Source organism: Mobula hypostoma, chromosome 9, assembly GCF_963921235.1.
Source record: "Mobula hypostoma chromosome 9, sMobHyp1.1, whole genome shotgun sequence".
Taxonomy (NCBI): domain Eukaryota; kingdom Metazoa; phylum Chordata; class Chondrichthyes; order Myliobatiformes; family Myliobatidae; genus Mobula; species Mobula hypostoma.
This window is the reverse complement of record NC_086105.1, coordinates 52,641,910-52,656,046: the sequence shown is the minus strand read 5'-3', so window position 1 is coordinate 52,656,046 and position 14,137 is coordinate 52,641,910. Positions and strand designations below refer to the sequence as shown.

Here is a 14,137-nt window from a genome sequence, read left to right as displayed (position 1 = left end):
GTGTTCCCCTCTCTCAATCTGCCTCAGGTCCTTCCATTTCCCTTTGATGCTCCCCATCATGCATGTTTATGCCTCTCTCCCTGCTGGTTTTATCAACCTACTACCCACAAACTGCACCCACCATATCCCCTTACCCCCATCTTCTTCCTTTCATTTTTCTCTCATCTCTCCTTCTGTGGTTCCCATTATGACCCCCTTTCACCTATTTTCATTCACCCACTTTGCACAGTTTTTTCTTTCTCCCTTCCCCCACCCCCGAAAAATGTTTCTAACTGCCATTCACCTCTCCCCTAATGATTCCCATTCTCACTACCATATCAGAAGTGCTTTGTGTTTCTGCTGATCTTCCTCCTGCAGCTGTGTCATCTCTGTCTGCCTTCATCTGTCCATCCATCTACTACTATCTTGCACCTTCCTTAGCTGTTATCCTAAACCCCTCCTCAGTCCAGCATTTCCTTTCTTGCTCCTTTCTCCTCTCTGTACTGGCAATCTCACCTTTCTACACTCATTCTGATGCAGGGTTTTGACAATTCCTTTCCCCCACCGGCACTAATGAGTTCTTGGTTATTATCCCGATTATTGCCATTCTTGCTTCTCGGAATCTGGAATTTGTATCCTTTGTGTCCTCACGATTTACCCTTCCGTCTCTGTCTCTGCCTTCATCCTTCGCTCCCTGTCCTGGATCTATCTGCAATTTTTCTTTGACCCATCACTCACCTGCCTCTGTTTCCCATCTCCACCTTTCACCACCTGGCTTCTTGTGCCCTTTATCCTTCACCCCTCAATCTAGCTTTCATTTACCAGCCCATGTTTCACTCCTCCTCCTCTTAATGGCAGTCTTTTCTCTCTACTCTCAGTCCTCATGCAGACTTTCAACCCAAAATGTCAATTATTCCTTCCCCAACCATCAGAATGAGGTTTAATATCATTGGCATAAATCGTGAATTTTGTTGTTTTGTGGCAGAGGTACATTGCCATGTATAAAGCAATAAATTACAATAAGAAATATATATAAAAAATATACTAAGTAGTGCAAAAAGAGGGTAAAAAAAATAGTGAGGTAACATTCATGGGTTCATTGTCCATTCAGAATTCTGATGCCGAAGAAGAAGAAGCTGTTTCTAATATGTTGAGTGTGTGTCTTCAGGGTCCTCTACCTACTCCTTGATTGGTAGCAATGAGAAGAAGGCATGTCCTGGGTGGTGTGGCTCCTTAGTGTTGGATGCTACCTTCTATAGGCATTGCCTTTTGAAAATGACCTCGGTGCTATGGAGGCTTGTGCCCATGATGAAGCTTGCTGAGTTTATAACTTTCTGTAGCTTTTTCTGATCTTGTGCATTGGCCCCTCCACACCAGACAGTGATGCAACCAGTTAGAATGCTCTCCATAGTACATCTATAGAGATTTGTAAGAGTCGGTAGTGACATACCGAGTCTCCTCAAACTCCTAATGAAATATAGCCTATATCATGCCTTTATAATTGCATCAATATGTTGGCAGGATAGACGTTCAGAGTTGTTGACTCCCAGGAATTTCAAACTGCTCACCCTTTCCACTGCTAATCCCTTGATGAGGACTGGTGTATGTTTCCCTCGACCTCCCCTTCCTGAAATCCACAATCAGTTCCTTGCTTGCTCTTACTAACATTGAATGCAACAACATTGTTGCGACAACACTCAGCCAGCTGAGCTATCTCCCTGCAGTATGCCTCCTCGTCACCATATCAAATAATAGTTGTGTCAGCAGCAAATTTATTGACAGCAGTTGAGCTGTTTCTAGCCACGCAGTCATGGTTGTTGAGTGAATAGAATGGCTTACCATAGGTGCACTCAACTGCTGAGTTCCTTCAGCAGTATTTTTTTTCCTCAGAACCTACCATCAGACCAGACTGTTCTGAAACAAGAGCTTCTGCATATGCTGGAAATCTTGAGCAACACCTACAATGTGCTGGAAGAACTCAGCCAGTCAGGCAACATCCATGGAGGGGTGTAAACACTTGACATTTCAGGCTGAAACCCTGCCCCCTTCCTTTCCAGACCTGATTAAGGTTCTCGGCTTAAAACGTTAGCTGTTTATTCCCCTCCATAGATGCTGCCTGACTTGCTGAGTTCCTCCAGTATTTTATGCGTGAGACTGTACTTAAACCCAGATCCCAGAAGTAAAAGGCAAATAGAATGATAGCTTTGCTGGATGAGGCAGTTATTACCTTATTTAGCTCACACATCAGGTATGGTGAATTTCGGAGAAAATGTGAACATAATTCAAACACAGCATTTGACTGGGAAGTGCTCATTTCATCGAGGCGCAAGCAGTGCTGGTAAGATTAGAAACCTTGATTCATGTTTCTTTCAACAGATCTCATGCCACTGAAGCTTACTATTAACACATTCCATGTTTCTCTGACTGAAAGCTTGAACTTAGTGCTGATTAATGGTAGAAATTAGGAACTACATTTCTGTGTGGCATAGTGTAATATCACATGCTGCCAAGGGTAGCCTTTTTTTAACTTATTTCTGTTAAACATATTTTTAAGAAAAATATACCTTTCTCCAGGTCTGTTTTCAGTCTTTTTTACTTATTCTATGCTGTGATTGGGAAGTAAAGAGAAAATTAGTCAGCTATAGACCCAAGGTTGGGTTCATGTCATTAAACTTTGAGCCATGTGTATTGGTTTATGAGTGCACATCCATAACTAGAGGGAAAAGTAACCAGACTGAAAATGTGAGGCATTCAGCTGCATTGCGCCATTTTGTGAATGCACAAGTCTTTTGTTTTGAAACTTGACCATTACTCTGCCACTTGATACACAAGATTTCAGGTTGTCGAAGAAATGCATGGATGAACTGCAAAGAGAATAGTGTAATGCTGCCATCTGCCTCTTAACGTGCAATTCTGTTCTTTCAATTTTTGTATTTTAGGAAAGCAAACCATGTGGGAGAGGCTCATTGCTCCAGAAGATGAGTACACCAAGCTGCAAAAGGACAACATGAACATCATCGAGAGTTACGGGGCATCATTGATGGAAGTTGTCTGTCGAGATGCTTGTGATGGGCACGAAATTGGTCAAGTAAGTATGAATAGACATGCCCAGGGACCAATCTGTGGGATTTGACCATTCCATTATTAGACTCGGTATCAAGTAACACTCATTCTAATATGTAAGTATTACATATTAGTAAGTATATGTAATACTTATAATATGTAAGTGAACAGCAGTGTGCTTGTATTTGATTTGCAAAATGAAACTAGAATCAGAATGAAGTTTATTACCACTGGCATATGTTGTGAAATTTGTTGTTTTGCAGCAGCAGTACAGGGCAAGACAAAGTTGCTGTAATTTATAAAATCGATAAATATTGCAAAGAAGTAGTGATCATGGACCATTCCAAAATCAAATATTGGAGAGGAAGGAGCCATTCCTCCACTGAGTGTGTGTCTTTAGGATCCTGTACCTTCACCCTGATGGTAGTAATGAGAAGAGGGTGTTTCCTGTATGGTGCATCTCCTCAACGATGGATGCCGCCTACTTGAGGTGCAGCCTTTTGATCATGTCCTCTGGCAGGGTGGATTGCCCATGATGGAGCTGGCTGAATTCAGAGCACTTTGCAGCCTTTTTCGATCCTGTGCATTTTCAAAATGAAAATAGTTGCCATTTCAACACTTTTCTTCCCCAGGAAAGCCTTAACCTTTTTGACTGAGATGTTCTCTTGATATACTGAATTGTATATCAAGGTGATTGTATCATGTAATGTACTACAAACCAGTGAGTGTCAGTTTCAGTTCCCGTTCTCTGTAATTAGATGATTTATGCAGAGTGCCTGAGACCAGAATCTGACTGAGTGCCGACTGCTGGCCAGTGAGTCATGCTAGAAACTGGAAGCTTGATGAGGACATGGTTGACATGCTTATAGACTTCTCCATAGCTGAATAAACAAGAAATCAGAAATAAGGTTCATCACCCTGATGAACTTGTGTTTTACCTTTATTTTGTCTAGTCATCTCCATACCAAATAGATGCAGTCCCTTAGTTAAGAGGGTGTGGGTTGTTACCTAACCCCATTCCTCAAATTGACCCTTTACACACAGAATAACATCTTTTGCAGAGCAACCACAAAATGCTGGAGGAACTCAGCGGGTCAGCAGCATCTTTGGAGAGGATTAAACAGTCAACTGCTTTGGGCCAAGACCCTTCATCAGGACTGAAGGGGATTCTGAATTCAGCAGCTCCATCATGGGCACAATCCTTCCCACCAGTGGAAGTGTTGAAAGGGCAGTGGCTCAAGAAGGCAGCGTCCATCATTGAGGACCCACACCATCTGAGTCTTGATGAAGGGTCTTGGCCTGAAACGTCAACTATCTATTCATTTCTTTGGTATTAGTTGCTTCATGATCTGCTAAGTTCCTGCAGCATTTTGAGTCTGTTGCTCTGAATTTCTAGCATCTGCAGAATCTCTTTGTGTTTATGAATAACATATTGAGTTGATATTCTTGTTTCAGATGCTTGCACTGGCAGTGTTAGACCGGATTGTGGCTATTGACCAGCACCAGCAGTGGCTCTACTACCTCACCAACAGTGGTTACCTGAAGGCATTGGCAGATAGCTTGTTGCAGGATGACAGCATCCTTCAGAGCATGCTCAGTATCAAGCCTCCCTTACTGAAAGCCTTGTACCTTTATGAATCCAAAATGGTAAGTGTGTGCTTGCCCTTCTTCGAGCAGGCTTGTGTTAAAAATGGAGGGAAGGATTAGAACAAACTTCGAGTAGGTTAAAGGTCTGCACCTTTTAGCTTGATTTAAGTTTTATCTGTGGAACTCTCTGCCCAGTGAAGCAGTAGAGGCTACCAAAGTAAATATATTTAAGACAAGTTTGGATAGATTTTTGCATAGTAGGAGAAAAGGTGAGAGATAAGACCATGGCCAGATCAGCCATGATCTTGTTGAATGGCAGAGCTGGCTCAATGGGCCAGTTGGCCTACTCCTGCTCCGATTTCTTATGATCTAACTCTTTGTGGGTAGAGGGCTTGTATTCTGCTGTACTGTACTACAGTGCTCCAGTGCCTATAAAAAGTATTTCTTCCCCCCCCCAAGAAGTTTTCATGTTTCGTTTTACAGCGTTGAATCACAGTGGATTTAATTTGGTTTTTATTGACACTGATCAACAGAAAAAGACTCTTCGTGTCAAAGTGAAACAGGTCTCTCAAAAGTGATCACTGGTGCAACCAATTGGTTTCAGAGGTCACATAAAAAAAATCTGAGGTGCAAAGGGATTTGGGAGTCCTTGTGCAGAACACCATAAAGGTTAACTTGCAGGTTGAGTCGGTAGTAAGGAAGGCAAATGCCGCGTTAGCATTCATTTCAAAAGATCTAGAATACAAGAGCAGGGATGTGATGCTGAGGCTCTATAAGGGACTGGTGAGGCCTCACCTTGAGTATTGTTAACAGTTTTGGGCCCCACATCTTAGAAAAGATGTGCTGGCATTGGAGAGGGTCCAGAGGAGGTTCACAAGAATGATTCTAGGAATGGAAGGGTTATCAGACGAGGAACATTTGATGGCTGTGGGTCTGTACTTGCTGGAATTCAGAAGGAGAAGGAGGGAATTTCATTGAAATCTTTTGAATTTTGAAAGGCCTAGACAGAGTAGATGTGGAAAGGCTGTTTTCCAAGGTGGGCGAGTCTAGGACAAGAGGGCACAGCCTCAGGATAGAGGCGTACCCTTTTAAAACAGATACGGAGAAACTTCTTTAGCCAAAGTGTGGTGAATTTGTGGAAGTTGTTGCCACATGCAGCTGTGGTGGCCAGATTGTTGGGTGTATCCAAGGCAGAGATTGATGAGTTCTTGATTGGACATGACATCAAAAGTTATGGGGAGAAGGCTGGGAACTGGAGTTGAGGAGGAGAAAAAAATAGATCAGCCATGATTGAATGGCGGAGCAGACTCGAATGGCTAGATGACCTAATTCTGCTCCTATGTCTTAGGGTCATAATTAGTTAAATGGAGATCACCTGTGTGCAGTCAAGGTGTTTCAATTGATTGTAGTAAAAATACACCTGTATCTGGAAGGTCCAGCTGCTGGTGAGTCAGTATCCTGGCAAAAACTACATCCTGAAGATAAAAGAACACTCCAAGCAACTCTGTGAAAAGGTTATTGAAAAGCACAAGTCAGGAGATCGATACAAGAAAATGTCCAAGTCACCAAATACCTCTTGGAGTACAGTTAAGTCTCTACATCAAGAAATGGATAGAATATGGCACAGCTATAAATCTGCCTAGAGTAGCCTGTCTTCAAAAACTGAGTGACTATGCAAGAAGGGCACTAGTGAAGGAGGCCACCAAGAAACCTGTGGTAACTCTGAGGAGCTACAAGCTTCAGTGGCTGAGATGGAAGAGACTGCACATACAACTGTTGCCTGGGTGCTTCACCAGTCGCAGCTTTCTGGGAGAGTGGCAAACAGAAAGCCACTGTTGAAAAAAACTCATGAAATCTTGGCTAGAGTTTGCCAGAAGGCATGTGGGAGACTCTGAAGTCAGCTGGAAGAAGGTTCTATGGTCTGATGAAATCAAAATTGAGCTTTATGGCGATCAGTCAAACACTGCACATCACCAAAAACAACAGCCCTATTGTGAAGCATGGTGGTGGCTGTAATATGCTGTGGGGATGTGTCACTGCAGCAGGCCCTGGAAGGCTTGTGAAGGCAGAGGGTAAAATGAATGCAGCAAAATACAGGGAAATCCTGGAAAGAAACCTGATGCAGTCTGCAAGAGAACTGCAATTTGGGAGAAGATTTGTTTTCCATCAAGACAATGACCCCCAAGCATAAAAACAACAAAGTTAATGTCCTGGAGTGGCCAAGTCAGAGTCCAGACCTCAATCCAACTGAGAATTTGTGGCTGGACTTGAAAAGTGCTGTTCACTCACAATCCCCATGTAATCTGACAGAGATTGAGCAGTTTTGTAAAGAAGAATGGGGGAAAAATTGCATTGTTCAGATGTGCAAAGTTGATAGAGACCCATCCATACAGACTCAAGGCTGTAATTGCTGCTGAAAGCGCATCTACTAAATAATAAGTTGAAAGGGGTGAATAATTATGTAATCAATTATTTTGTGTTTAATGATTGTAATAAATTGAGATCAATTTGTAAAAATTTGTTTTCACTTTGACATGAGTCTTTTCTATTGATCAGTGTTAAAAAAAGCCAAATTAAATCCACTGTGACTGGATGTTGTAAAACAATAAAATATGAAAGTTTCTGGGGGGGGTGGTGCTGAATACTTTTCTTGGCACTGTATATTCTGTGTAACAGAAACAGACCCTTCAGTCTGTCTAGTCTGCCAGTCTGGTTTTCTATCTCGTCCCATTTACCCACACCAGGACCATAGACCTCCATACCTCGCTCATTCATGTACCTATTCAAACTTTCCTTAGATGTTACAATTGAACCCATATTGACCACTTCCATGAGGAGACTGTAATGATTCCAGATATTGGTAATGAGTATGAACTGAGAACTGAGTTTGTAATGCTAGATTGTAAGTGAGTGTTTGAACTCTCCGGTCCTCCCCGCCCAGTGACTCAGTGTTACTGATTGAGAGGCAATCATTAGGCAGCCTAAATGATTGTACTTGCTAAGTAGGTTTTTATTTATTATTTATGTTATGGGTTACTGATAACACCATACCAGCAGGCAAATTGTTGTCCCTCTACCTCCTGGCATCACTTCCCTTGTTTACTTGTCCATTCATGATTATGTCATTTGGAGTGGAATTTCTTATGCTGATCCAAGTTCTTTGGGACTGGTGATTCCTGATTTGGAGATTAGTGATACGAATTTTGTGAGAATGTTCAATTGTTGTAAATGTGCTTAGATAACATGCTCACAGATGAATGTAATAACTATACACTTAAAGAAAACAGTTTGTCTTCAAAATTAACAATTTGTTCCATAACAGCTTTTAGGAATCATTTTTGGGCCCACAGTGAGACTTGGACTCCCTCCTCCCACCTTCAAATAGATCCTGTAAACCCTCTGCTCTTCCTGCTTCAGTGCTCTGTAGAAGTGAACACCCAAATGCTGACTCTGATTATCAGAACAGAATATTACACCACAGGAACAGGCCCTTCAGCCCACAGTGTTGTGATGAGACAGTTACATTTGTAAATAGATGGCCAACTAAACTAACAACAAATTTGCTGGTGAACGTAGCAGGCCAGGCAGCATCTCTAGGAAGAGGTACAGTCGACGTTTCGGGCCGAGACCCTTCGTCAGGACTAACTGAAGGAAGGGCACCACCAATCTTTGTATCATCTGCAAACTTACTAAAGCACACATCTACATTTTCATCCAGGTCATTTATATGCATCACAAGCAGCAGATTCCCAGTACAGATCCCTGTGGAACACCACACCTCTAGCTGGAATAAGTCCCTTCAACCACTATCCTCTCTTCTATGGGCAAGTCAATTCACCATGATCCCATGCTTCTTATTCTTCTGGATGAGCCTTGTCAAGTGCTTTATTAATATCCATGTAGACAACATCCACAGCTCTATTTTCATGAATCACCCTCGTCACCTCAAGTTAGTAAGACATGACTTGCCCCGCACAAAGCCATGCTAGATCTCCCTAATTAGGTCATGATTTTCCAAATGCTCATAAATCCTATCCCTAAGAATTCTCTCCACTGACGTGACTCATCAGTCTATGGTTTCCGAGATTATTCCTGGTTTCCTTCTTAAGTAATGGAACAATATTAGCTATTCGCCAGACCTCTATGATCTCATCTGTTGCTAGATAGGAAACAAAGATATTGGTCAAGGCCCCAGCAATCTCATCTCTTGCCTCTTTCAATAACCTGGGGTATATTCTAACAGGCCTTGGGGAGTTAATCACCTTAATACTCTTTAAGAGACCTAATACTTCTTCCTCCTTTACTTCGAAATGGCCTAGTGTATTAATGTATTAATACGCTCGGCAGTGATCCTCCCTCCTCGCCCTTTTCCTTGGGAAGTATTGATGTAAGTTACTCATTAAGGACCACACCCACATCCTCTGTATCCAAGCAAATGTTTCTCCCCCCACCCTTCCCATCTTTGTGTAGCCCTACCCTCACCCTAGTTATCCTCTTGCATTTAACGTATGTATAGAATCTCTTGGGATTATCTGTAATCCTACTTGCCGAAGACTTTCCATGCCATTTCTGGCTTTCATAATTTCCCTTCCTGAGTTCTTTCTTAGCTTTATAATTCTAAAGGGCTCAATTTGATTCCATATTTCAAAGCTTTACAACTTTCCCTTTTTCTGCTTGAATAAATTCATCACCTCTGTCAACATTCAGGAGTCTCTTATCTTGCCTTTCTTGTCCTTCCTTCTGACTGGAACATACCTGACCTGTTCTCTGTGCAGTTGGTCTTTAAGGACCAACATGTTGAATGTGGACTTGCCCTTAAACAGTGGTTTCCAATGAACTCTTCCTAGCTCCTGCCTAATGCTCTTGTAATTTCCCCTGCTCCAATTTATTACTCTCCTGCATTGTCGATACTTATCCTTATCTATAGGTATCTTAAAACGTAATGAGTTCTGGTCACTGTTCTCTAAATGCTGACCCACTGAAAGGTCAGTTACCTGGCCAGGTTCATTAGCCAACACCAGGTCCAGTACAAACCCTCTTTTTTTTTTTGATAGAGTACATATTGATTGAAGAAACCCTCTTGGATGCGCCTGGTAAATTCTGCTCCATCTAAAGCTCTTGCACTAAGAACGTCCCAGTTTATATGAGGGAAGTTGAAGTTTCCTATGACAACAACCTTATTGTCTTTACACCTTCCCTTAATCTGCCTGCAATTCTGTTCCTCAATGTTCCAATGGCTATTGTAGTACAATCCCATCAGGGTGATCGCACCCTTTCAATTTTTGAATTCTACCATATAGGCTCAGTGGATGAGCTCTTCATTATTGTACTCATGAGTGCTGCTGATATTGTCCCTGATTAACAGTGCAACTCCCCCCCCCCCACCCTTGTCACCCTTGTACCTTTCTCTCTGTGTTTTCTGTGACATTGAAATCCTGGGGACATGAAGCACACAATTCTGTCCTCCTGTCAACCATTAGCATTAAAATCCACACACATCAAACAATCAGTCCACAACATATCTATTACAGTACTTTGTCGCTGCCTGTTTTCACTAGCTCTGACATCTATCTTCCTCTACAACCCTCTACTTTCTGACCTGGTGTTCTGGTTCCTGTCGCCCTGCCCCACTAGTTTAAACCTTCTCGAGTAGCACTAATGAATGGCCAGGATATTGTGACCATCAGTATGCTGGGCAGAAGCTGCAGAGGCAGGGATGGAGAGAAGGATGTTGTGAATGTGCAAGAGACCAAAACTGGGGAAGTGAAGCAATTCAACTAATAAAACTTAAAAGGATGGCTCTTCATTTGGTCCTTTCAGAAACATCAGTTTCTTATTTTTGTTCTCTTAAATCACAATTGTTTTTATTTAAATCTATTGTAATCTCAAGTTTTACAAAATTAATAGCAAAACTTTTTAAATTGTTTTAAAATATTTGCTTTTAGTGAAGTTTTTCTGTTCTAAATATTCACTAGGCATTCTTGACAAGAGTAGCTAAGATCCACCAGGGAACTGAGGGGCTTCTGACAGCTGGGGTAATTGTTCGCCTCTCCCAGTGCCAGGTCTACGATCATCGGCCTGAGACTGAGTCACACAGGTATGGAGTGTGAGTTTGAAAATTTCATGGTATGGTTCTGTGTAATGGTTCCTGTTAATATACAGGAGTGTACTCTAATTTGTTTGCATGGATTCTCTTGCCAAGTCCAAAGCTGTCATTGTGAAAGCAAAGGAGTGAATTAGGTATGAGGATTTTAGTCTTACTGCAACACACACAAAATGCTGGAAGAACTCAGTAGGCCAGGCAGTATCTATGGAAAAAAGTACAGTCGATGTTTCGGGCTGAGACCCTTCGGCAGAACTTACTGTTTTGTTTGTCGTGTGTGAAAATTAACTGATTTTTTTTTGTAAAATGTCTATTTAAAATAAAAGTTGGGCTCACTTTGTTAGCTACAGTAGTGTACCTTATAATGTAGCCACAGGAGTGGAAGCCATTGCGTTTTTTTCACTTGTGGGCATTGACTTCAAGGTTTGAAATATTGTACATTCGGAGGTGCTCTTTTGTGCACCACTGTTGTAACACATGATTATTTGAGTTACTGTCACCTTCAGTAACTGTCAGCTTGAACCAGTCTAGTCATTCTCCACTGAATTCTCTCATTAACAGGGTGCTTTTGCCCACAGAACTTCTGCTCACTGGACTTTTTTTGTTTATTGTACCATTCTCTGTAAACTCTAGAGCCTTTTGTGTGTGAAAATCCCATGAGATCAGTAGTTTCTGAGATACTCAAACCACCCCATCACCACCAACAATCATTCCATGGTCAAAATCACATGGATCGCATTTCTTCCTCCTTCTGATGTTTGGTTTGAACAGCAGCTGAACCTCTTGTCCATGTTGGCATGCTTTGAGCTGCTCCCTCAGGATTGGCTGATTAGATATTTGAATTTATGAGCAGGCGTGTAGGTGTACCTGACAAAGTGACCACAGATTGCTTTGCTTTTACCTTCCCCAAAAAACACAAAGCAGACCCTTCGATCTTCTGTGGGACACTTACCGTGTTATAAATGGGATATTATAATGGGCTGGGTTGATCAAATCCAATATTTCTTTTTTTTTTAATTTTATTTTTATTTGGATAAGGAATTCACAATTATCATGTACTTTTTTCACACATATAACCTTTTCCATTTTTTTATATGTATAAAACTACAATTATTTATACATTCTTAAGTACACATTGAGATGATATAAAAGGAAAATAAACATTTAAATAGATAATTATGTACTGTGGTAAATCTAACCTATTAGGCTAAGTAATGAAATTAGTTGTTAAGAAAAATGGTAATAATAGTTTCCATACAACCAAATCCAATATTTCAAGTGTTCAAGACGTGGTAATAAGCGTACAAGCACAACAAAGTAACTTAAGCCTAATTTATTATAATAAAATAGAAAGCTCAAATAAACCACATGAAATATTACAAAAACATGAGAAAATACTACGAAGCAAGTCACAAAGATTTCAGAGCTCATGATTCTTAGTCACCACTGGATTGTTGCTGTTGTCGAGGGAACTTGAATTCAGACTTGCTCATGAAACCACCCCTGACTCCCTGGCATCAGTCGTGATTTCCAGCTCTCAGTCCAAACCAACCCGGGAAAGGCATCCCAATAATTTCGAATTTCACAAGCACAGGGAGATAGACAAGCTGTTTGATCTTTTGTCTCAACACAGCCTGTTTTTTCAGGCACATCCCGTATCCATTAACCCAGTCCTCATAAATCAATTCAACACTCCCCATTATCTCATGGCACACAACATTCCTTTGGACTTAGGAAAGAGGGCTAATATTACATATAAGCCAAAATCCAAAAAATAATCCCTCAAGCCAACTTGACAGACACTAAAGAAGAGTCCATCAGACTAGCTCTCAAAGTGACCAATAGACTTTTGTCAGTAACAGACATCCTCATGTTAATGATGTCTAAGACCAAGAAAGAATCCAGCTGCTATCAACAAGCATTAGACATTAACAGACCTACAGTGTTTACCTTGTACAGACACTCTACATGCTGCGAGCTCAGAAAGAGCTAAATTGTTGCGTTGAACTGTTCAGACATTCATTCCATGTTTTACAAAATTTAATATCACGAAAATGAATTCAGAACAGGTCTGGCACTTTAAAACTGGACAATTGTGACACACAGTAGGAAGCAGAAAAATTATGTTCTGTAACCTCATGAGTGAGTATATCCTATTCCTCTCTGTGTACTATAATTACATGGGTCATCTGTCTGAAACCTGATTATGTATGCACTGTTCATTAAAGGCGCATGCAGTATGGTGGAGAATCTATGTCTTTAATGATTACAGAAGCCAGCAAATGATGCCAAGCTTGAACTGAATCATTATTAACCATTCTTACCAGAGGTACTAGTTGCAAGGTCTTCCTATTAAAGGGTCCCATCCATCAAGCGAAAAGCTTTCAGCCAGCTTGACTTATACCACTTACGAAAACGGTACAAGATGTCAGTTATCAGATTAGATTCTGTTGAAGCCTCGAGAATGAGCCTTGTGTTCTAACACAAATTACTGCCCGTCAACTTTCTCTTAAAGTTTTGTCAAAGGCACTACCTAGAGGTACTTTATTCCCTGAAAATTTGGCTCCAGGTCTCATTAGTCTGGAAATAGAACGAAAAGAACTGAATACCAGCGGCATGGTGTTCAGTTCTTTGGTTCAGGGTGGAATTTTGAATTTGAATATATGTGGCATTAAGTGTGTGGGGGGGGGGGAGGTGGCTGTGGATGGCAGCAGTGAAACTGAAACTAGTAGTAAATGAGAGGGAAACTTCTCATTTGGTTAGAGTCCTTCATAACACAAATAGCTATTGGGTGTTAATCATCCCAGCCTCAGGACAACACTTCAAGGTAGCCTGATCAACTGGCTTATTCACCAATAACCAACCTCTTACCATGTGTATGGGTTTTCACTGGTGATTGCACATTACTTATTCTCAATGATGCAGCCCTTCACTGCCTACCTTTAACTCTTTCTGAGCCTGCAGCATGTAGAGTGTCTGTACAAGGTAAACATTGTAGGTATGTTAATGTCTAATGTTTGTTGATAGCAGCTGGATTCTTTCTTAGTCTCAGACATTATTAAGATGAGGATGTCTGTTAATGACAAAGTCTGTTAGTAACTTTGAGAGCGAGGCTGATGGATTCTTTGAGTATAGGCTGATTTGTGGCATATAACGTTTGTGCATTTCAAATAATAAAGATGACCTCTGACCAGCAAGTGTCCTTAATTGTCTGTCCTTGGCACTTACTTTCATTCTGTGCTGTGCTTCCCATAATCAACATCTTAGGGAGGGGGTGGAGGGGTGTTGGTACACCACTGACCTCAGCAGGACAGGAGCACTCAAGGAAAAAAAAGGTGTGACCTCAGGAGCAAATCTGTGACTTGGTGTCCTGTAATGAGCAACTCATGTCATCTCTTACCTGTA

The 14,137-nt window shown here is 41.3% G+C and overlaps 1 protein-coding gene across 1 annotated transcript in view; it reads left to right on the top strand.

Moving 5' to 3' along the window:
• The window catches only part of nup205 (nucleoporin 205), a 136,842-nt gene that overhangs the window by 96,498 nt on the left and 26,207 nt on the right, over positions 1-14,137 (top strand). Inside the window, exons 31-33 of the mRNA XM_063058283.1 lie at positions 2,919-3,067; positions 4,498-4,689; positions 10,605-10,726. Coding sequence (XP_062914353.1) covers positions 2,919-3,067; positions 4,498-4,689; positions 10,605-10,726 — 463 coding nt within the window. The remainder of the gene's footprint in view (positions 1-2,918; positions 3,068-4,497; positions 4,690-10,604; positions 10,727-14,137) is intronic.